This window comes from Castor canadensis, chromosome 7 (assembly GCF_047511655.1).
Source record: "Castor canadensis chromosome 7, mCasCan1.hap1v2, whole genome shotgun sequence".
Taxonomy (NCBI): domain Eukaryota; kingdom Metazoa; phylum Chordata; class Mammalia; order Rodentia; family Castoridae; genus Castor; species Castor canadensis.
Window position 1 is genome coordinate 115,226,427 of NC_133392.1, and position 25,913 is coordinate 115,252,339.

At 38.6% G+C, this 25,913-nt stretch overlaps 1 protein-coding gene across 8 annotated transcripts in view; it reads right to left on the reverse strand.

The window, feature by feature from the left end:
• Fggy (FGGY carbohydrate kinase domain containing) overlaps positions 1-25,913 on the reverse strand; it is a 397,186-nt gene that overhangs the window by 325,756 nt on the left and 45,517 nt on the right. For all 8 annotated transcript variants that reach the window (XM_074079968.1, XM_074079973.1, XM_074079974.1 and 5 more), the window contains one exon: positions 7,621-7,709. In XM_074079968.1, coding sequence (XP_073936069.1) covers positions 7,621-7,709 — 89 coding nt within the window. The remainder of the gene's footprint in view (positions 1-7,620; positions 7,710-25,913) is intronic.

Here is a 25,913-nt window from a genome sequence, read left to right on the forward strand (position 1 = left end):
GAAATTCTAACACATGCTACAAACCTCGAAAACATATTAAATAAAATAAGCCAGGCATACAGGACCAATATTGCATAATTCTGCTTATGTGAGGTATCTAGAATAGACAAATTTGTAACAGACAGAGAGTAGATTAGAGGCTAATGGACTGGGAGGAATGGAAGTTATTGCTTAACTTCTACAGTTTCTGTTTAGGGTAATAGGAAAACAGACATTGGTGACAGTTACACAACACTGTGAATACAATACTTAAAACAGTTAAAATGGCAAGTGTTATGCTACATATGTGCTATGTATCTAAATTTTTACTGTAATTACTAAAAATAAATATACCAAAACCATCGGTTTGCATGCTATAAATGAAAAAATTAGATGGTATATGAATTGTATTTCAAAAAAGCTCTTTTTTAATAAATTACCTTATCATGACAAGCAAATGAGAAAGAGGTCAGGAGGATGAGATCTGAGGAAAGGCTATGGATTGCAGCATGCTGCCAGAGGCAGACAGGAGTGTCTTCTTCTCACACTGCTGTCTCGGCTTTTAGAGAAGAGAAGACTTCTGCCTAAGCTGCTCAGAGTTAGCACCATAGCACACACATGGAACTCTGCACCCCATCCTCTCAATTTTCTCCAAGCAGATATGGGAAATTCTCTGATCAATGAGACTGGACTACATTCAGCCACATTTCAAGGGCCACTCTGTTAAAAGACAAGGTGATATTCATGCATAGACTATCAAGCTCACACCACCTGCTACACCCAAGTTCAAACAACTTGGCTTCTCACTGCCATGGGATAAGTACACCTGAACAGATCTGCATTTGGATTGGTGAGTAAAGTCATGGATATGAGATGTGGCTGGAATATATGGTCTTCCTACCTATCCCAAATGCTTATATGCATAAGCACACCTGAGTAAGGAGAAGATGCTTTACCATCAACTTTTGAGCTACATTACCCACCCTAGTATATCAACGTTCTACACATTAGAGATAAAAGAGTACTTACTAAGATAATGAGGTAACTTTTCATTCCTCATTTAGCCAATATGCTTTGTGTATAGTCCTTAGCAGTCAAAACCCCAATGATGAGTAAGAGGCACTCTGAACCCTTAACAGGGATACCTGTGAGGAGTTTAACAAGGACTGGTTTTGTCTTAAGGGTCATAATGGCACTCTAATTATATAAAAGAATGTTAGTACAATACTCTTGGGTGATTGGGTTGCATTTAATATTAAAAATGCAAATTAAAATAAGATCCTTACATTAGTTTTTCATTACTGTGACAAAATACCTGAGATACTCCATTTTTAAACAGGAAAAGTTTATTTTGGCTCAGTTTCAGACATTTCAGTCCATGATCACTTGGCCCCATGCTTTTGAGCCTGTGAGGAGGTAAAACATCATGTTGGAAGCATGTGGTAGAAGAAACCTGTTCACCTTGTGGCCATGGTTTCTGGAAAGCAAAGAGAGAGAGGAAGGGGCAAGAGTCCCAATCTCTCCCTTAAAGGCACATCACCAATGACCTAACTTCTTTCCAGTAGGTCCTACCTCCTGATGGTTCCACCACCTCCCAATAGCACCAAAGGATAGAGACCAACATTTTAGTACATGGGCTTGGAAATTGTTCAGATCCAAATTACAATAATCCCATTAAGCTTGAAAATTTGGCAAAATTGATACAGATACATTATAGTAATAGGAAAGAATATTATATAGGTATTATTTTCAGATGTTTATTGATAGCAAAAATAAAACAGTAATCTAGTAGGCAAAAAATGCATTGCACAAAGCAGATTTCCAAATTTAAAAAACAAAAACAGGGGCTGGCAGAATGCCGACCCAGCAAGTGTGAGGCTCTGAGTCCAAACCCTACTTCTGCAAAAAAGAAAAACAAAGAAACAACACAGAGTAAGGGTCTAAATGGTGCTACTATTTTTGAGATCCTGGAAGATCCATTTAGAAAATGATCACAGTACAATAATTCAACCAAAACTACCTCCTGACAGATTAACCTGTAATCATGAGAAAAATAACAATACAATAACAACTCAAACAAAAAGAACCAAACAAATCAAGAAAATAATTGCTATTTTAAAAGGGACTACAATTTTTAAAAGCCATAATTTCATCTCTTTAAAATAGAAGAAACAATATTTACTAAGAACCTACATAGAATTGAAGATTGTGGTGGAGGGGAACAGTAAAGGAAAATAGATGAAAGTACATAAATATAGGGAAAATAAACCTGATATTTTAGAAAATTAAGTCCTGTTTTCCCATATGCCAAACAAGGTTCCAGAACTTCTAACCCATAAATTATGAACCAAGCATACAGAGTATCTCTTGTACTTAAGAAGCCTGGTCATCAAATTTTTAGTCCAAATCCACAGAAACAAGTGAACTGAAAAAAAAAAAAAAGTAATTCTCCCTTACAGAATAATGCACAGTAACCCTCAAGGAAGTGAAGCACAACTCTTAGTTCCTTAAGTGTAGGCTATGTACAGTGACTTCCTTCCGAAGAGTATAATATAGAAGGCAGGGAGAGACTTTACAGTGGAGATACTTGACAAATAGGATCTCAGCTGGGTTATCATGATCACATCAATAGTGGTAAGTCACACTGATAGTATGTACCCTTGATATCATGTGACGCAAATAATACTTTACCTCTATGGTTTCTCTCCCCAAAACACACTAACCGTGTCTCATCATGAGAAAAACATCAAATTCCAATAGATAGACATTCCACAATATGCATACCAGCACTCTGCAAAGATGCCAAAGTCATCAAAAACAAGGAGAGTCTGAAAAACTTTCACAGCCTACAGAAGATATGATTAAATGTAATATGATATCCTGGATGGGATCCTGGAACAGAGAAAGGCCATTAATTTTAAACTAAGAAAATCTGAATATACAAGGTATGGAGTTTAGATAATTGTGAACTATCAGTATTGGTTTATTAATTGTGACAAGTAAATTAAGATGTTAGTAACAAAGGAAATTCATACTATTTTTACAACTTTCCTATAAATTTAAAACTACTTTAAAATAACAAGTTTGAAATTAGAAATGACTTCAGTAGAACGTACTTTTAAATAATTTATAGAATGTCAATCTTTGATAATACAGAGAAATTTTTCTCAGTTCTCAATGTTAGAAAAAGTTCTGATTCTCCCAAACAATAAGTCACATTTTCATCTGTTCCCTCTTAATTTTGCTATGTTCCCTCTTTATTCTGGTCACTAGTAAGCTTGGAAATAAATATATTAGAAATATATTTGTAATTATAAAGTAACTTCTAGTTTCTTTAAGGCTCTTAACATCAACTCATTTATTCTGCCAATGTTTTCACTTCATTCTGATTTTTTTTACATTATAATCACTGTTTGTTATTATTGTTGTTGGTTTTTTGTTTTGTTTTGTTTTTTTAGGAGTGGTGCTGGGGATTGAACCAGGACCTCATGTATCCTAAGAATGTACTCTAACACCAAACTACACCCCAGCCCTATTTTTATTCCTAATCACCTCAAATCTCATTAGAGGGAGGATTTATATATACATTCTTATGTGATCATACAAAGTTTTATTATTCAAGTTTCCGACTAACCATTTCTCATGTTCTGGACAGTTACCCACTCTATGGCTAGATGTGCCAAATTACTAAAGCACTCATCTTTAGTTCTTGAATTGCAAAATGGTAATAACACACCTGCTCTAACAGATGGTTGTTAAGACTTGATGGAGTTAACATTTGCCAATATGCCTAGCCCAGATAAAAAGAAGGCACTCAATAAATGATAATTACCATTGTCCTTATTAACAAAAATAGCAGTAACTATTTTCATTAATATAAAGAAGCTGAGTTACAAATCAATCACAGGCCAGTGGTGATGTTCTCATTGACCCAGATAAACAAAAGTAGCTACCATATATTAGAGGATGAGAACACCAACTAAAGGAGAGAGGGAAGTTAAAAGTAAAAGAAAGAAGGGGAAGAGAAGAAAAAACAGGACAGGGGAAAGAGGATTTCTTACACACTGTCACTGCCAAAAATAAGTTTGAAAGCTATAAGTTAAGGTGAAATTGAATCACTTGTTAGCCTGGACTCCACTAGAATAACAAAAAGCCAAAGTAAAACACCCTCTAGCCTTTTTGGCACTGGTTTCACCAAAGCCACCCAAAACACATGTTAAGAGCCAAATGAACACCAAATCTGAACCTCCCATTTGGCCCAGAGGATGCCAAGCTCCTTCTCTATTGCCCAAATTATTTCAGCATTGATAATTTCCATTTTAGACCCCATCTCCCTTATTCTAAAAGATGGAACAGACAGGTGGGGAGTTTTGTAAAAATCCTTTATAATTTAAATACTATGTGTTACATATTTATCCACAGTGCCTCTATCAATAACACTGAGATGACTCACAGATGAGAAAATAAGGCTTGGGAGATAAATCATTTCCTAGCTTGGGAGACAATACATGGTAGATACACTGAGCCCAAAACAGTTTGACCACAAGGATTTCTCTTTTTCCACTATGCCAAAAACTTAAAACACTCCCTGCTAAAAGAATTAGAAAAATAGAATTAAATAAATCAGCTAATTCTTTTAAATTTTTTCTAAGCACTGTGTTAGAAGCTTTCCTGTTATCTCAATCCATGCAATAATCTCCTGGAGTAGGTATTGTCATTATCTCGCTTTGCAATCAAGAAAGTTTAGCGGATTCTTCCTTTCATCCTCATTATGCAGGTTGAAACAGAAAAGGGGAAAGAACTGAGATAGTGAGTAGAGACAAATGCAACTTGTAAGTGGACCAGGCAAGAGGAATCTGGTGCCTGGTACCCAAGGTCTGCAGGTTCTGTCCTGAAAGAGAAGGAAAGTAAAAAGGAGCTTCTAAAATTATAAATACAGGGCAGGTGGGGAAAGGAGATTATTAATTTGTATTAATGAAAACAGAATGAGAAATGAGCAACAAGGAAGGTAGCCAATAAAAAAAAAATGGTAAGGATGACTGGATGGCCAATATATTGTTTCTGAGGATTAAACTTTCTGCTTCCTCAGCATCTGAGACAGACAGGAATGGAAGATCCCAAATATGTTCTGATAAATCAAGAAGAGGCCCTCCAATTTAAAATTGACCAAATTCATTAGGCTTTTAAAATGCTTCCAATCTCTCACAGGTATGGAGCACCTCAGAGCCACTTTTATGTACATTCTGCATGGTGTTGTCCAAACTAACATGCCAATCTGCTAATATAACCATCCAAAACACTTATTAACATGTAAATCCCCAAGTCTCCAACAAAGATTCTGATTCAGTGGGCTAAAAACTTTAAGTGTGTGTGTGTGTGTGTGTGTGTGTGTGTGTGTGTGTGTGTGTGTGTTGTTTTCTTAATTTTCTTGTTTTATATTTTGGCGGGACTGGAGTTTGAACTGAGGGTTTTCCACTGGGTACAGTGGTATTCTACCACTAGAGCCATGCCTCTAGTCCATTTTGCTCTGATTATTTTGCAGATGGGGTCTCTTGGACTATTTGCCTGGACTGGCCTTGAACCATGATCCTCCTGATTTCAGCCTCCCAAGTGGCTATTCCTGGCATGAGACACTGATGCCTGGAGGGATCTATGTTTTGAATAAATGATTCAAATAATTATTATAATCAGGCCAGTTTGGAAAATTACTTTACTAGGACCCACACAACAGCTTGCAGGTAGATATCATGATTCCCCAATTTACAGGTAAGGAGAGTGAAACTCAAAGAAGGGAAGAGACATGCCCAAGGCCACAAAACTATTAAGGAATACAAGTCATAGTGTGTCTCCACAGTGTGTATGTATGTATACCGTTTCATTAAGTCCATCTAAGCCAGGGACAGCTTCAAAAAGCCCATGCCATGGTATCTGAATATACCATTAGATATCAGGAAATGAGTGTGCCCAACACCGAGAGCCAGAAAGAACCAGGGAAGAAGTCAAAGTGCTGGGTTGAACAACACCCAAAGAAAAAGAGAAGGAAAACCAGTCTTTCCTCCATCTTGGTTCCATTTCTGAGTCCTTGAAATGTGTTTATTCACACACCTACTAGCATTGCTTTGACTATCAGGTTTATTTGGATAAAATGATCTAATATTTCTTTCACTGCAAAACAAAAGCAAGGAAAAAAAAAAAACCCACAGAAAGGTCCTGTCAGAAATAACTTTAGACAATGTCGTACCAAACGAGGAATGCCCAAGAAGAGGTCTTCACCCACATATTGCCCTCCCCAGTGGTGAAAACAATAATGGTGACTAATTTACACAGTCCAGGACAAGATTACGACCTCTACAATACAGCCTTCTCTCCTGAGAGCAGTGAGGAGCTGAAGTTTGCTTAGGACATCTTCATGCACGCATAGAGTCCCTCTACCCTGAGACCTATGGCTAGTGAATTTTCTTCAAGGGAGTAAGGGGGAAGGGAGTGACATGAAGAATGAGGTGCTTGTGAAATGCACCCTTTACTATCTCCTTCTGGAAGCCCCTTCTGCTGAGCTATCACACTCTTATCACAGAGTGTGGTATACTCTTCACCACAAGGAAAGGTCCTAACCCTACGAAATGGAACAGACAGGTGGAGCACAGGGAAACTGGTACTGCTAGCCCCACTTTTCCAAGTTTAAATAAGAAAATTGGAATGATTTGCCCCCTTCTGAACATGCTGACATGAAGATACAATACCTGCCTCTCTACAAAGTTATCTGTATAAATTTGTATAGGTTTATCTGTCCTTTTTTCCTCACAGGTTTGTTCAATCCAGATTGTAAATTCTTTCCAGGTCATGAAGACTCCTCATCTTTGTGCATCCCCTTAAATCTGAGGTCAAAATGACAAAAGACTTACCATACGTGGAGATTCCATGCCAAGCCCTCTATGTATACCCACGCACACACCCTCTCTGCTAATTACAGAAGGCACAATTTCATACTTAATGAGTATTTTGTAAAAGTCTCTGTCATGAGCATACTTTATTATTTTAACATTATACCTGACTGAAAAATAGTTGTTGCTTCAACATACATACTGCTACAATATGGGATAGTTCAGGCACATTTACATAAAAAGCAAAATAAGTTAATATCACATCCATTCATTTAAAAATCAGCTTCCTTGAAAAATATATCTCTTGTCCTAATTTTAGGAGAATGTATAATTATTTCCTTTTATTCACTACGTAAAAAGTGCCTTTGGCAAAACAAGTCACATTTCAGTCTGGATTTTTCATGCCTTCTTCAAATGTGTCTAATTTTAATGAATTGAATGGTCTTCACCTTGGACACCAACATTCCAGGCCTCATAGGGAACAATGGTGTTTGAACATGTGCAGTGGAGGTGGAAGATAGATTCAAGATGTTTCAAGTATGCAAAATCACATGCAGATGTAAAAACAAAATGTCCAAAGAGAAAGCAATATGTGTGTGTATATATATATACATACATACATACATACATACATACATTTTATATATATATATATATATATATATATATATATATATATACACACACACACACATATAAGAAAGAGAGACATCAGAGAACGGAAAAACACAAAATAAAATCCAACTTGCAATTAACATACCGTGCTATGACACCTGTTGCTTTCCATGATAAGAAGTCTGGGAGATCAAAGAAATGTCTCGCCTTATCCCAGCAAGTCTCTTTCAAGTTCTGCCAAATTAAATATATATTAGAATCAATTTTTTTTTCTAGCCCTCTCCTTTTTCAATGTTTCAAAATTTTCAAAACAAAAACACAGCCAACAATGTTCATGAAAACATCTGCACAAGGGCTTGGGGAGTATAATGTAAAAGCAGTACTTATAGAAGAAAGAAAAAAATGGCAATTATTGATTCTCCCAAAAATGATCATAATTTTCCTTTTAGGCCTCTTTGCCAACTTGGAGAGGGAGAAAGCACACTCTGTGAGGCTATGCAATTCATCTTCCCAGTGAATGTGAGAGGATATGCTTCAAACATATAGTAAGATGGTGATACTGAGCAGCTAGCTATCAGCTGAAGAGAAAATTGCACTGAGAAAATACCAGTGAATCTAAATGTAATATGCCACATAAAATTCCCTAGTTCCAAAGGCAACATAAAAGATGGTCTCTGCCTTCAAAGAACTTCCAGTCTCAACCAAAGAGAGCAGCTATAAAATTAAACATTGCTGTAAGTTTTTTCAAAAAATATATATTTTTTAAATGTTTGGTTTTTTCCTCATTGCCCAATGGTCAGTTTTTTGTTTTTGTTTTTTGGGTTTTTTTGTTTTGTTTTGTTTTTGCTGCTGCTGCTGCTACTGCTGGACTTTTTCTCGCTTATGACCACTCAGTCTGGAAAATTCATTTCTCACCTGCCTCTTTGTTCCCTCCCACAGTCCATGTCCTCCTGTCCCTTGGGTTAACCCTACTGCTGTACTTTGTGGAACGTTTCCAGGACCTCCTATCCAAAGCTAGGTCTGGCTAGCATACAACCTCAAAATCATTTGTGTAATGTCATTCTTTCCTCCTAGACTGTAAGGTCTGTGGGGTCAAGGAATTTGTAAGTCTTGTTCACCACAATAATTGGTGACTCCCTTCTCCTCCCAGGAGTCTCAGTGGGCTGTCAGTTGCTAAACAGAAATTACTTAACTCCTGCCCCTTACTAGAGCAACTTGATTGAATGAGGGACAGACATGTGACCTAGCTGAGCCAATCAGATTCCTTCTCCCAAGAATTTAGAACCAGGATTCAAATGGAGCCATTTAACTTCTGCCTACAAATGAAACTGAATGTAAGATAAACTTGGAAACTATTCTGCCAAGTACCTAGAGATGAAGAACATGAAGAAAAAAGTAAAGAAGACATAAACAGCAGCAAGAAAGGTTTTCAACCACTCAGGCAACTTTCTATGCTGTGGTTTCAAATATTCTTTCTAGAGGAGGCAAAAGAAAAAAAAAAGGAGTGGGAAGAAAAAAAAATAAAGAAAGAGGGAAGAAAAGAAGAATATTTACCATAAACACAAAGATATTTTGGAACCCTAAAGGCAACTCTGCAGAAGCTCTAAAAGAGACATATTCCAATTTCTGCTAGAGGGCAACACACAGTTAGCACACAATAAATATTTACTAAACTATCAGACAGACTATCAGACAGACTGCAGTTTCACCTTCCAATTTTCTCCTATAAGGAGTGCTTCAGAGGTTAAGAAGGGTCTTCAAATTTGTTACCTCCTAGGAGTAACATACTCCTAGTAACACTCCTAGGAGTGCTAGGTGCACTACATCAATTAACAGACACACAGCTGGCCTTTACCCTTATTTCCTCTCAAATTCTGTGAGTCCTTCCTAATTACTGCTTCCCTATACCCTCTATAAGAAATAGACATTTATTTGAAAATACTATCTCATGTATAGGATCCCATTAAAACAACGACTTCAAAAGATTCAGGTGTAAAAGATGCTGCTGTTTAAATTTGTATGCTTTAAATCCCTAGCTTATATCTAGAAAGGAACTTGTCCTAAACTTGTCTTTGAATAGCCATTCATCTTAACATTAACTAGTTATTTCAAGTTTACTAAATATGCCGAACACAACTATGAACCAGTAGCGAGTCTATACATTAACAAATCACAATCAGAAAATGCTAGTCTTTGAAATTATGAGTCAAACTACTAGTATGCCTTTTGGGTAGTTCCAAAAATCTATTTCCATGTATTTTGTGGTTGCACTGATCAGTGATTAGAGAAAAGGCAGCCTCCTTTTAAGAGTTCCAGCAATTCAAGGCCAGTCACAGACATGAACCATCAAACCACTTTAGCAACAACCAGTACTTCTAGCCAAAGTTGAACCATCTTCCAAGATTCAGAAAACAACTGCTTCTGTTAGATCTTGTATATGGTCACTAATGACCTTGTATAATGAAAGTGTTTAGTCTGTAACCATGCACATGGCCACTGTGGATCATGGAATCCAAGTAGAACATCTCTAAGAGAACATTAGGGCTTTTGCCAAGAAGACACACCTTGGGATTAGGAGAAGGGAGGGGTCCAGGAGCATTTCTTCCAGAGACCACACAATCTTCATCCATCAAAGATAGAGACCCAGTTAATATCTCCACAGGATAAGGAACCAGAATCAACATGTTGTTAGAAGTAGGAAGTATCTTTAAGAATGCATGTGGTCTAGGAAGACAGTGAACAGCCTCCCTCCTTTCTCTATAAAAGTAGTCTGGAGGCTGGCCAGCAAAGAGAAGAGGAAGAGTTTAGGGAGAGTGGAGGTGTCTAGAAGTCTTACTCCTTGCTTTGAGATGCAGTCTGTCTGTGAGTGGCCCTCATGGTTCTTCCATTGGGCTACATGATTCACAAGGGTTTTTCCATAAAGTGCCATATTGGCCAAGGGCACATTAGCTCCTGTAGATGGATTTTTAATCTAGTTTTGCGAGGAAATCTTCTCAGTCAATGCAGTCCCAAGCTAAGAGTTTCAACCTTACTGAATTAATTCTATTCTTATAACCATTGGGCCTGCATCAAGACACAGTCACTGTCTTCTTAGTTCCCCCACCGTTTATCATAGTGTTCTCATACACCTCATCTCACTTGATGCTTGGGGTGGCTTAGAGGTGTGTGGGTAGTATGTAATACTCTCATGCTAAGGATGCAGGAACTGAGGGTCAGACCCTAGGAAACAAACCCAAAGTCACACAGGGCATCTGCTCTATACATCTAGCATGAGTGTTCTTTTCTTCTACTATGCCACAGTGACTGAACTGAGGCTCCTAGGCCAAACAAGGCTATGGGCTTGAGCTTTTGGAAATATGATGATGGAAGCTACTGCTATTCTTTACAATAGGAAAAAGCAAACAAAATTCCTTCCAAACATATTTCAGAGATTTAAATTTCAACCTTAGGCAATTCACTTAACTTCTATGGGCCTAACCACACCCTCCATGCCTAAATAATGTACAGGTTAGAGAGAACACAAAGCAGGCCCTCAGCACACATTACTTTATCTGTGTCTCATTATGCAATACCTTAATCCAGTTCAAACTAGGAGCTTTCTGTGCTGAATGAGTTAAGTCTTTCTGTCTTCCAGTTACTAACAACAACCAGTCATTTTAAGAAAAAAAGATTCAACAGTGATTTGGGGTGTATGACTTGGCACTAAAGGTTTCTGCATTCCAATAACAATCTTTTGAGCTAAGCCATCCCCCAGTTTGAAAGCAACCAAAGAGAATAGCTTTTTTTAAAAAATCATTTATTACTTCATAAAACCACAGCATTTCTTGGGAGGAGACTACTACTCAAAGCTCACACAGCTGCAGGTCTCAGTAGAGGGTGGGGCTAGAGCAAGCCCATCCAAGATTTAAGGCCAAGCATCAGCCACTCTGCCAGCCTCTGGGAAGAAAAGGAGGCTTCATCCTTTCCCTCCCACTTCAGTGCCCTGGGAAGGTATGAGGCAGTTACTGTAGTGGTACAGGGAGGGAACAATATGAGAAAAAAAGGGATACCAGGTCAAAGAAAGGTCATCCATGTATTTTATTATTAATTGCAAAGAGATTCTATCCAGACTATCTGCAGTTTGCAGTGAATAAAAGAGAAGAGAAACTCCCTAGTTTCCTAGTCAATAAATGATCCTGCCTGCATATTCCAAGTATACATAATGTTGTTTTCCAGAATAACTACCCATGAAAAAACAAAACTTCACCCTCACTCTATGTTCAAGCCTTCAAATAAGGGAATGGGAGTATAGCCCAGAAAGGAAAGATATCTCAGGAAGAAACTAATCCTCAATGTCATTCTTAAAAGAAAAATGATGCTGAAAACATGGAGTGGGTCATAAGTCCCAACCAGTAATGTCCCAGAATGAATGAAATGACTGTTTCAAACACCCATCCACAGAGACAAAAACTAAATACTCAAAATGTTTTAAGGGAGATAGGCAGGTCACTGAGGTTTGTACTACTAGAAGAACCTTTCTAAAAACTTAAGACTTATTGTTCCATTCTTTGTTAAAAGTGGTTCAAGAAGCTTCTCACAGCTTAGAATCATATTTTAACTCCTTAACATTGGCTCTCAGACCTCTTAACAACCTAGGTCCAACTTGGCCATTATCATTATGATTTCTTTCTGGCCTTTCTGCTAGAGATACACTCTGCCCTCACTTCATTTCCCCAAACATATTATGCTCATTTATGCCTCTGTTTAGGCTGGTATCTCTACTTAGATTCATTTTCCACCTTCGCCCCTTATCAACCCTCTACACTTGACTCAAATCCAACTCATCTATGTTCCCTTTGCTGAGAGTTTTCCCATCATACACTGCAACTGAATTATATGTTCATGTGCCTAAATTCACCTAAAAATGACAAACTTCTGGAAGGCAAAAGATAAATCAAACTCATGAGAAAATGCAAACAGTTTTAGGAGGTATAAAGAAATTTAAAGCCAGGTCCTTTCAAAAGAAAGTTATAAAGGAGCTGGTGAAAGATGTTCACAAAGGAAAAGGTAATTAAAAATATGATGTATGACAATAATGTAATGAGTCTGATACCAAGGTTTGGTGAGTCAGTCTCATAACTTTATCATAATATTTTGTGTGTGGCCATAAATCTGCCTGTAATGAATAATCACACACAGGGTTCAGAGGAGGGAAAAGACTTTGGGGCTGCAGATGCAAGAGCAGGCTTCGTGGAAGAGAGACTTAAGCTGAAGCCTAAAAGCCAAGTAGAAGATAGATATCTATGTTACTGCTGAGAAAGACATCCAAGCAACAAAAACGTGAAGTGACAATCAGATTACCCCATTAGAAAAAGATTTGTTTGACTGTGCCATCATATAATTTATTTCAAAAATGAAATGATTCCATTGTACAATTTATTTTCAAAAACTGGATTATATGTATCTCCTTCGTGCCCCACCTCCACTGGAGCCATTATTATACAGAAAAGTAAACTTATAACCCACATTAGCGTTGACTTCACAACCATATGAATATTATCCTCCGCATGAAAATGACCAGATTTGGCAAATTTGACTTGTAGTGTGATACCTCCAAGCATATTAGGAAAACTGGCTATGGTGTGGGAGGTTCTAAAAACTTTGGAGTCTGACACCTCTGAGTTAATTGTCCTCACCACTTCTCAGCTATGTAGCTTTGGAAAATCAGCTGTTCTAAAACCCAGTTTCATCAACTGTCATACTACTAGCATTTATCTCAAAGAATACTTTGAGCGTTAAATGAAATACGTCAACAAGGTTCATTCATTACTGCGACAGACCTTCATATTTTTCAAAGCACTTACACAAGCATGCACTCATCTGAACAGTACAATTCCTTGAGGAAAGGAAGGCAAAAAAATATAAACCTTGACTTACAGATTAAGAAATGAATTCCCAGGAAGGGACCATGATTATCCCAAGATCATATGACAGAGGAAAGCCAGAAAAACATTTTATCTCTAAAGTTTTGTCCAATGCTGATTCAAGCTTCTGCTTCCCTACATCACAAAAATAAACAAATGCCAAGAGGACAGGAGAGATGCCATAGTAACCTAGACAACACAGTTCCTTGCTTGTTGTATTGTCTATGAGAGGGAATCCTCATGTGAAGAGGCTAAGGAAAGAGGAAGGTTGCCTCTAGATAAAGAAATAGAAAATATGGACACAGGAATGAAGGATCACTCTCCTGGATCCTTTCATGCCCTTCTCATCATTGATGTTCTGTCTCCTTCATAAGCTCCTTTTCTTAGGTGAGTCTTTAAATGTGGGTGATCCCAAGGGTTTGTGCCTCGGCTAAACACTTTGTTCACTATTCACATGCTCACTGGGAAACCTCAATTACTCTAAGGTTATAATTGAATTCAAGTTGAACAACATGACAAATCTCAAAGTCTCCTCTGAGACATGTCTCCTGGATGTTCCATTGCACTGCTCATTCAACATGTCTAAGACAGAATCCCCAAATAATTTCCTTCTCCTGGATGTTCTATTTCAGTTGGTCTAGTTACCAAAAGAATTTTCTTCTATTTCTTCTTTCTTCTCATTCCTTACCTACAATCATCCTTCTAATCTAAACTCCCAGTAAACTCATGGAGAAGGTCCTACCATCTCGCCCCCTGTATGAGGCAGAGCTCATACAGAGAAACAGAACTAGAAAGGTGTATGTGTGTGTGTTTTGTGTGTGTGTGTTTTGTGTGTGTGTGCAGATGTACTCATCATTTAGTATTTAATTCTGACATTACTCATGGATCTACCCAACTCCCCTAATCTGAACCTGATGCTTCTATGCTGTGCCCTAAAATATTGGGTGAACATCCTTACAATTACACTTCCCATCATCTGTTCATGTCTGTCCCTCTGATTAGACTGAAAGCTCCTCAAAGGTAGGAACTGCTTTTTGTTTCCTTAAGATCAAGCATTCTGTCTGATTTATAGAAGATGAGTAATGTTAGCTGAATGAATGAATGAGCAGAGATGTAGAAGCTAAATAAGAGTTTGTGGAAATAAAAATAAAGACTGAATGGATAAATGAATGAGGTCGTGATTAAGAACTGTCCCAGTTCCTCTTTTTTCATTCAAGTTAATGGCTTTTCTCAGTCTGTTTCAGGAGCAAAGACATATTCTAGCCAAGCCTAACTGCCAGGAAGATAAATTTCTCCTCTTAGGGTGAGCAGGTCATTTGGAAAAGTTTCATTTTAATTGGAAAATGGATTCATTCACTTCCTGGCGTGGGCTCCTGGGTCACTGCAGCACCATTGAATGGCTGCCAAGCACCAACCAAGAGGGGGGCTGCAGCAGAAAAAGTTCTCCATCAAGTTGGAATGCCTTGGGACTTCCAAACTGGCTCACATAGATGTCCCTTCTCTGTCTTCCTCCAAAGGTCCTTTTACTCATCTTTATTCTTCCCAAATAAAAGATGGGTATCCTTTGTGCCCCAACTGGCATTTCTTTGGGACTTAGTTGCGTATGTACAGCCTTACCTGTTCATTTATGTAACTGCTGGCAGTGCTCCACTGCCATGTCCTGCCAGGAGCAGACAAGGATCAGAACTGAGAAGTTCCTTCCTAACTCAAGCAGTAGCAGAACTTCATAAACTCTTCCTAATGCTGGATCCCTAACAGTCCAAATTTACGCAAAATATTCCTTCTAGTAACATGTCCTGTATCTTTTGTCAAGGGTTCCTGTAGAGGGTGCTGAACTCTATAAAGCCTTTGTGACCAGGAGAAACAATCTTAGCTTTCATATTCCCCCAACATACCTAGCACATGTTTGGTCATGAGTCAGGGCTAATAGATACTGTTATGTGGTCAATAAATACTTCAATTGAGAAATATTTGATGTTAACTCTAGGAATAGAGATGAATATAGTCTCTCCCTAAAAGAGAAACGACAAGTTTAGTAAAGGAGACAGATGCCACATATTATTTGAGAAAAGCAAGGATTGTGGAGGCACTAACATTTACTGGAAGTATGCCAAGCTGGACACAAGAACATGCATAACCTCACTGAATTGAACCCAACTAACAATGCTATGAGTTAAACATTCCTACAATTGAACAAAGCAATACCCATAGACTTTAGGTAACCACTGGTCAGAAATAACATAACTAAGTAGAAAAACCAAGCTGACCTAAAGTGAGTGAGATGCCAAAGATGAAAAGATGTGGTAGAACTGACATTGTAAGTAATAGTAACAACCATCATTTAAGAAGTACTTTTTATGCTGATGATGTTCTAATAGTTTACAGACATTTGATCCATCAACAAACCTAAGGCATATGTACTATTGTAACCTTCAGTAATTATTACAGGATGTAGAAATTGAAATGAAAAGTAGTTAAGTAGGTTGCCCAGGCCTACACACTGATGAAGAAATATTAGAGCTGTTATATGCATGCTTGCCATCTTGCTCTGGAGAAGAACAGCAGAATGTGCAAAGGCATCACTGTATAGAGTAGCCATCACATTACTACAATTGTCATTAGGTTAGTCAGTTTGGACAATTAGGGATCGTGAAGCTGAGGCAGCTGCCTGAGAAACAGCGCAACAGGCAGCATAAACTGCAACCACAGCCAAGGAGAAGGAACCATGAGACGGTCAGTTTGAGGGATGTGTGCTAGAATGTAGTAAGAGGTAAGTCTGGATTTGTACTAGACACTTGGCTGAGAAACGAATGGGAGCCACCATCAGTCCTTAAGCAGACAGTGATTTGTGAATGCAGTTTTAGGACAATTAGGACAGCAACTACCTGGTAAGGATCCTGGAGAGGGGAGAGATGAGAGGTAGGAAGACCAGTTTCTGTATCACTTCTGACAAGGAGAAAGAACAGAGAAAAGGACAGGGGAAAAAAAGAAAATGGATATAAAAGAGGATGAGTAGAAGAGAAAATGAAATGATAGGAGGAAGGAGACAAAAATAAAGACAAAAGCAAAAGATGGACAAAGAGACAAAGGGAGGATGGGGTGAGGAGAAACAGTAAGTTAAGCATGAGACGTGAATAAAATGACACTAACAGGAAAAGGAAGTGAGTGACAATGACAGAAAGAGAAGAAAGAAAAAACATGTGCAAACAATAGTGGGACAATGTCCTCAACAAAACAAAGCATGGAGAAGGGAAAGCAGAAATCAGCCTTGCTGATTTCCTCTGGATGGATAAGTCATGGCTGATGTTATTGTTTCTGAGTGACATACCTCTCCCCACCAAAAGGAGAGGTGGAAAGTGCCATGTCTGGTATTCATTCCCACCCCTATGGACAAGAAGGGTTAATTCAATGCTTTATTCTTGGGGCACTGTCTAGCCTAGTCTTCAGATGACTGGAATGAGGCAAGCATCTGTCTGCCTAGGAAGGACACTGCAGCCACAGGAGTACTACTCACAGCTCCTGTACAGCGTTCTTAGACGAAGGTCCTTAAGATGGGAGAGTCAGAAAGGGTTTGTGGCAAATAACTTCTGGCTTTTATCTGATTGTGGCTAACAGGTAAATGGGCTCTATCCCATGATATCCCAAAAGGAAATTCCATAACGAATAGTATTGAATATATAAAAGTGACTCAAAGATACTTGACTGACTCACTGAGCTGCCTTCTCAGATTCTAAACTCTCACTGTACTATAATTGCAGCCCCACAAAGGTCTCATTTTCTTAGACTGACACAGGACTGCCTTTTGAAAACTACCCCACCTCAAGTACTTATGATCTACCTAACTCTTATTCATCTTCTAGTACACCAGCTTACATGTCTCCTCTCTACCTTAATGGAGCTATATTTTAGGAACAATACAAATTTCCACTCCATTTATGCAGGTACGATTTTATTTCCTCTCCCTTCTAGAAGAAAGCAACTCCATTTTATTCACTAGCATATTCCTAATATTTGACAAAGTACCTGGAATAAATTTTCAGCAAATATTTGCTTAATGAATGAATAAAGGTATTACCACAGTTGTGACAGGAAGTGATTAGCACCACAATATATTTAAATCATTTCTAAAACACATACCCATTCTTGAAGGCATCATACTGAGTGTTGGCTGATGAAGACAATACCCTAGAAGGTACTCATGACAGTGGAGGTGACACTACTCTGGAAGCATTTGCTTGGGACATCTCAAAATGGACTTATTCTCTCCCCCAACCCACCCTTCTACAACCTGAAGCCTGTGAGCCGCGGAAAGAGCATAAACTGAGCTGGATTTGAGCTAGTTCTACCACTCAGTAGCTTCCTGAGGTGAGCTTCTCTCAGTCTGTTCTTACGAACTCAAACAGGAGTCTTTTCAAGTGTCCATGTTAACTGCTTGAGCTTCAATTTGGCAACCCCCTGCCCAAAGCTGCTTACAGACTGTTCTTTATTTCTAAGGCTAAGGAACAAGAAGTAGCCTCTGTTTTGAAAAGATCAGTGCTAAACCTGCATTTATTATTTTTTTTTACAGTGACTTTTTCAGGACCACATTTTACAGGATGCCTTGTTTCCTTCTGCTGTGGTTTGACTAAATGTCCCCACAAGTCTCGTATGTGGAAAGACTTCGATGTCATCTTGTGGTACTACTGGGAGGTGGTGGGACCTTCAGAAAGTGGGGTGGGTGGGGATGGAACCCTTGTAGAAGACAGGGCACAAGGGACTCCCTGAAGAGATTAGGACCCTCACTCTTACATGCATGCCCCCCACACCTTCCTGGCAGACGTAAGAGGAAACAGGTTTCCTCTACCACGTGCTTTCACCATGATGCACTTACTGCCTAGTCACATGTGCAAAAGCAATGGGGCCAATCAGTCACAATCTCCAAACCTGTGAGCCAAAATAAACTTTTCCTCTTTTTAGGTTGACTTATCTGAAGAATTTTTACAGCAATGGAAAGCTGACTAACATACCTTTATTATTGTTTCAGGAAAGGAAAGTTCTTTTAAAATTGTTTTAGTTTGAAGTAAGAATCATATTTTTAAATTAGGGCTCATTTTGAAGAGTTGAGTTTAAATTTAAATGCATGCCAATTCCTTCCAAAGTACGGTAATATTTAGAGATAGTTATTCTAGTCAGATGGCATAAAGAAACTTCTGGAATATTCATATTGAAAATTATTTATTAATGAAGACATCTGACTTAAATCTAACCAAAAACTGAAACATTATTCTTTGCAAATTTTCATTATATAGTATTAACAAGCTTAGTTGTAAACAAATAAAATACTTAAGCTACTAAAAGAGTGTAAACATGTATGCATTGATACATAGGTGCATGTGTATATATATATATACATATATATATATGTATATATATATATATATATATATGCCCATGAAAATTAAGCATAAATTTTTTAAGTACCTATCCCTTAAACAGTGTGAATTCCATTTCCCTTTACTAGTGGATTACTTTACGCCATCAGGGGATGTCTATACAAAAAATACACCTCACTAGTTTTCTTTCCAAAAATCAACTTTTTGCCATCATTGCCATTAGAAAATAAATCACTACCACTCTACAATTTACTAAATACCTTCTGATATGTAATACATTCATCAACTTCATTTTATAAACAGGAAACTAGAAATCATAGTGAAATGAACTGCCCAGAGCATTTAGACAGGAGGTAGAAAATCTCAGGAGAAACCCTGAACATTTGAACTCCAAACCCAACACTCCTACACCACTATACAGCCACCACTTCCCAGGACATGGCAGGTGCTTGATAAATATTTCACAATGATTCACTCTCTTTCTCAGGTCATGGGCTTGTCTCTGACCTCCAGCCAAGGCCGGACCACAAGGCCATATGGCAAGATAACCGCAGGAGGCTTCTCTCTGGTCCTTGATTTTCTTCACATCTCTCTGAGGTTCACAGAACGCCAGTGCTGAAGAAGGGTTCTAGAGGCCATATGCACCAACTATTCCCAAACACCAAAAACATTGACTGGTGCTAGTCCATAACCAAAAATTTTCAATAATCAGTGGTCAAGTAATAATAAAAATAATGACAGAAAAATAAATTCATTGTCAATAAAATTATGATTAACTGACTGGTAAAAAGAAAGAGATCTTATTCCCTAATTGCTTTACATGGGTAAACTCCAATACTCTGCACATGTAGCATTACTGGGAAAAAAAAAATCTATCTGTGGCACAGTTCAAACACTTTCTCAAAGCCAAAATGAGACAGAGGCCAGGTAGGGCATAGTCACTTACTCAGGCAGCTCTCGAATTCCCTCTGAATAGTCTCTGCTTGCAATTCTGAACTAGAAAACACTGGCCTTGGGGATTACAAAGCTTATAAGCCATACTGAAGCAGCTTTTTGAAAGCGTGTGGGTATGAGTAGTGCAAAGGCCATTGAGATCAGATCAAACTTTCTTCTATTGCTGTCACTCACAAGTTTCACCTAATTCATAGCCTCTCCATTCAGTGAGTCTTCAGAGACACATTAGTCTTTATGGTACAGCGACCACAGTTCAACACACAAGAGACAAGTATGGAGTGAGATCTTAGCTGCAGAAGTCCTTCCAGGTTCCTAGGTTTCAGAACAGGTAAACTACCTGTAGTTATAAGGGAAATACAAAGGAGAAGAAGTGGCTAGCTTTTAAACCTATAACGTGCTGAGGCACAAACAAAAGAGTTTATGGGTTAAAACTGGAGGAGTGGAGGGAAACTTAGTACTCACCCACTCTCAAGAACTATTCTTTAACTGTGAGTCTAACTCTGCACATCTAAACTTTGGAAACTCTGGTAACTTTTTATTCTAGAATTCATACGTACCTTAAAAATTTATGCCAGGCATGTGTTAACTGTCTGAAACTGTTTGAAATTAAACAATGAGAACCGGCTCTCTCTAGCTAGGTGCCTCCTCTATAGAGGAGAAAGCAGTACCTTGCTCGATAAAGGCTGAGGTTTGACCAGCTAACTTTTATGACTCCCTTTCTCTTTTCTTTCTTTTTGTGTGTGTGTGTGTGTGTGTGTGTGTGTGTGTGTGTGTGTGTCAGAATCTTACTACATGGCCCAGGTTGTCCTAGAACTACCATTCTCCTGCCTCAGCCTCCTGACAACTCCTTTTTAAGTCCATTTTCTAGAGTCAGAAAACCTGCATTTGGGATAGAGTGTACACTTAGCATGAGTGAGAATCTGGGTTAGATCTCCAGCACCATGTGGAGGGGTGGGGGAACAGCCTCAGAAAATATTTGGAAAGAACCCAGCTTTGCATTACAGCATTAACAGAGAACAGATTCACAAGTAGTAATCTACTTAACTCCCTTCATGAGATGGCAGACTAAAAGTACATAGTAGATAGTAAATAAATCCTAGTGTATGTGTTGATCATTTCTGTAGATAACTACCAAACAGAATCAACATCTTAATTGGAATTTATTGAGTATCTCATAAAGGTAAAGGGCTTTTAAGGTTTCATACTGCTCTCTCAAGTGTAATGATATCCCAACCCACTCCAAAAATTTAGACAGTACTGATGGATGCTTATAGGTGCAGACAGATGGCTATGTTGTGAGAAAGCAAGAGGAAAAAAGGTTAATTGGTCTAGATGATGATCTGGGTATTCACTGCAAAATGCTTTCAACTTTTCTGTAGGCTTAAATTTCTGATATAAAATCTTAGAAGAAAAAAAATGGCTGCTATAGTCTCTTGCTCTTGGTCCCATATTGGGAGCTCCCTTGAGATCAGGGCAAGCTTGTCTCCTTCCCTTGCCTCTCCATCACAGACACAGTGCTTTGTATGGAGTAGTTATTAAACAAAAGTTTGTCTCACTGAAAGTGAATATATGCTTACAACTGCAGAGTAGTTATTCTCATCATGAAGAGGAGAAAAACAAAATGTAAAACCAACCTAGATGTTCAGAGAAGTGAGAGTTACCATTTCAGAAAAATCCTGTTTTGCATCTTTTGGATTCTGGTCTGATGCCCACCTTGCCTCAATCAATTCTCCTGATCTGGGTCTTCAGATTTCAAGGCAACACTTTACATGCCAGTGAGTTGCTGTATCACAGTACACACTAAACACATTGTCCTTTTTAGTGTCTTCTTTCTTTTCCTTTTTTTTTTTTTAACTGATAGGGTCTCCCATTTTTCCCCAGGTCTGGCATCAGACTACAATCTTCCTACCTATGTCTCCCAATAACTGAAATTACAGGTGTACACCACCACTGCCCAGCTTACTTGTTGAGATGGGGTGGGTCTCGCTAACTTTTTGCCTAAGTTGGCCTTTAACTGTGATCCTCCTGATTGCCACTTTACAAAAAGCTAGGATTATAGGCATAAGCCACTGTACCCAGCCTCTTGTGTCTTTTCTGAAGCTAGCATTTTCCTACACTGGGCATGACTTCCAATTTAGCCACTGTGAGAAAAGAATTTTGTTCATTTTTTTTAACATCAATCATACGCCTGGGCATCAAGACAGCCCAATTTAGCAATCTTTCACTGACCTCTCTAGTTGCACTGAAAACTCTTAAAAGTCACTGACATACATGCACAGCAGTCAGGAAAGTAGGCAGCAAGCTACTTGGGCTTGTGGTCTGAGTACTACAGTCATGGTTCTGGTTCCTGCCTCACCAGGAGACATAAATCATTCACCAAACATTTAATTTGTTTCCAATGCTAAGCACTGTGTTTGGCTCTGGAGATACAACAGCAAAATATAAATGGATAGACCCAGCTGCTACTATTATGGAGCTAAGAATCCAACAACCCAATGAGAAAGGAACATAGTATCAGAAAAAAAAAAAAAAAAAAAAAAACAGAGCCAAAAGGATCTTCATTAAGATCCAGTCCTCAAACCTGCAGACAAGTAATTTCACCTCTTTGAAGCATTCCTCTGTAAAAAGTAGGAAATAGTAATATTTAATCTTACAAGGCCATGTCATGGATCAAATAAATACATGTCAAAGCCTACCATAATCAATGAAGTAAAACACACACAAAAAAATAGTACAACAATAGTTGGCATTTATTAAATGTTACTAAGTGTCAGGCTGAGTACTTTTTTTTAGTACGTATTTTAAAGTTACTTTGTTGGACTATAAAAGTAAACAAATATAGCACATCTTTGGCATAAATCAAAGGATAGTAAGGAAAGGATTCATGGTCCAAGTAGATGAAGGAAGGCCACCAGCCTCAATACTCTGCATATTTGCAGAGTATTGCATATTTGCAGATGTCTTATAGTAGACCATCCTGAAGAGGAAATCCACAACAGATGCCCTAAGGACAACTGACAGGTTTGGCTGCATTGCTCAAAGGCTGGGAGGAATTTGGTCCCAACATACAAGGCCCTGGTATAAACATTCTAAAGAAAGGCTTTTTTTATTTTGTAGGTAAGACCTATATTCTCCTGCGGGGCAAGGAAAGCAACTATAAAAAGGGGTATCTGCTCCAGGAGTCCAAAGATACCGAGAAGAAACCCACAGAAGTCACTGACTTGAGTGACTGCCTTCACTTTGCTCACAACATAAGCTATGACTCAGGTAACAGAACTGCAGCCAAGGGGTGGGTCTGGGATGGAAAGGAGTGGTAATGCTCAAAGCCTCATTTTCCACAATAGGGAAGAAAAATTTAACTTAGGCTGGGCTTGTAGTGGACCTTTACTCTGGAAAAGAATGAATGGACAAATACACCCAGTAATCAAAAACAGCATGATAAATGATTTAATAAGTTCATTCATTCATTCATCTATCAAAGTATTTACTGGGTTATTAATGTGAGATGCTAATCAGTGCTTTGGATGCTACAAACCACTATAACAAATAAGACAATGTTGTATAATAGTTTTCATGGTAGAGATAAGTAGAGGACAGAGGGCAGAACTCTAATCAACATTACCTAGAGAAAGTATATTTTCATGGAGGAAGTGAAGGCTGTCTTAAATAATTAGTGTATGTTATCCAGGTAAAGGAAGAAATTATTATAAGTTTGTCAGGCAGAAGGAAAACCCTGAGCAAAGACCCAGAAGTATGAGAGAATACAGGCAAGGAATCAAAACAGCCAATGACCAAGAAATTCACCATCTGGAAAGTCTTTCTATTGCTCTAAGCATTTGTTATAGGAAAAGTAATGATGGATTCCTTGAACAAGTTCCCACAGCCTGGGTCTCAAATTTGAATGCCCAGAGGGAGAAGGCTGGAAAGGGAAATGAGGGAAGCAGGCTGGGTGGGGACTGCTATGACATGAGGAATGTCGGTCCCTTCTAAAGGGGCAGCCCCTACTCAGCTCAGCCAACTCCTTCCACATGGAAATGTGGACCTGGTATTGCCAGGTTCTTTCATGCTTTTTCTAGACAAGCAGAAAATCTGGATTTTTATGGGAAATTTCCTTGGATTTAAATGTTGAAGACTAATTCAAAATTGCATTTTTTCCCACCAACTATGGGGTGGGTCAAACAAAATCTGTCTGGGACCAAAGTCAGTCTGTGAGCTGCCAGCCTGTGGTCCTGGCAAGGGGAAGAAATGGGTACCCTTTAAGAACATGTAGTCAGGAACAATGAGTAGAGCCCAGAGCTGAGAGCAGGTTGCACTGGTGGGAACCCTGGCTCTACCATTCACTCATGGTGTGCTCTGGGGAAGACTTCTAGGTCTTGGTTTCCTCATTTGTGCAACAGAATGGTAACACTGGGTCACCATGAAGCTTATATGAAATTCTACAGGGACTTTTAGGAAAATAGGCCCAAGGAGGAAAGAACACCCTTGCTAAATGACAAAGTGTTATCAACCAGAAAGTTGGCAGTGTCAAGGTTATATTTTAGTGGAGAATTACTAAGAAGTAATAAAAGAATAAACAAAGTAGCAAACTATTTCAACCATGGACAGTGTCCCATTATTAATGTTTCTTGTGTCTATAGCTAGTCTTTTCTTCTGTATGGATAATTTCACAAAAACAGATGTATTCATAAGCTTGCAGTCTTCTAATGTTTTTCCCTTCAAAATTACAGTGTAAACTTTGTTGTTGCTGTACAAATATTTATTATCTACTTACCACCTGTGCCAAAAGGATTTTTCTTAAGTCATAAAACAAATCATGTCACACCCATGCTTAAAACCCATCTACTGTTTCCCAGTGCTCTTCAAGTAAAATGCAAATTGCTGCTTATGGCTTCAAGGCTGGGCACACTCTGGCCATGTCCATTTCTCCAATCCCTCTGACTACTATGTGCCTAGCTCAGACCCTCCCAACCCTGGTGAATTCCTTTCCTGATCTCACAAGGTGCTTTACTCCCCCAAAGAATCCACTGGTCCTCCTCCTCCTCCTTGAAAATCTTATCATTCAGGTCAAATAAAAACCTCCAAGAGAGACCCACACTAGCCATGCCAAATCTGTTCATCTCTGGTTTTTCTTCATAGCATTTCTCAGAAAACAACATCATTTCATACTTACATTTGTCTGTCTATTTTCTGCCTCTTTACACTAGACTTCCCATAAGCGTACCCATTCACCTTGGCATCCCAAAAGTCCAGCATACTGCCTATCCTATAGGAGACCCCAAATAGCTGTTAAATGAAAACACGAGCCTACCACCTGCTCTTCACAGCCTGAGATCCTCCTAACACTGTCTCCTACAAATTCTTCCTGCAGAGCCTGGAAGACAAACACCTGAAGATGCAGTAGAATGAAATGATAAGGAGCCTGCCCATATTCTGTATGTAAAATGCCAAAGTTTAAACCTCACCCTGGCCATATACTGGCTGAGTGAGCTTGGATAAGCTGTTTAAAGTCTCTGTGCCTGTTACCTTATCTGTACAAGATGATTTAGTGATAGGATAGTTGTGAGGATTAGATGAATTAATGGGTAAAAATGATTACAAAATGAATAAACATTAAGTACACTGAAGTTACTGTTTGCATCTATTTTCTTGTTCTGTTCTTAGTTCTTGGTTGATCTATATTTTTCTCCTCTAAGAAGACCAATTACTTTCTGGATGCCCACACAGAAATGCAAAGGTCCATGGGTAGTAGATGGGGCAACAGAGCCGTGATGTGGCTCTTGGTACGGGCTTGCTTACCTGGTACTGAGATCGTGAACCATTTCTCTTTCTGAGTTTCAATTTCCTCATCTATAAGAAGACCTAACATCACTGGGCATGATAGTGCATGCCTGTAATCCTAGCCCTTGGGAAGCTGAGGCAGGAAAATCATGAGTTTGAAGCCAGCCTAGGCTACACAGTGAGAGTTTGTCTCAAAAAAATCTTAAGATTAAAAAGAGAGAGAGACACATCTACCCCAAAAGATTGATGTGAAGATGATAAAATAATCTTCATAAAATAAAATAATTCTGGGGATGGGGGCATTGGTGAATTCTAGGGGAAAAAGGCAGTGAACTCAAAGTTGGCTGCCTTCAGTGTAGGTATCACACATAGTATGTGGTGATCAAACAGATGACTCTGAAAATGTATTTGTCATCTTCTACTGTCTATTA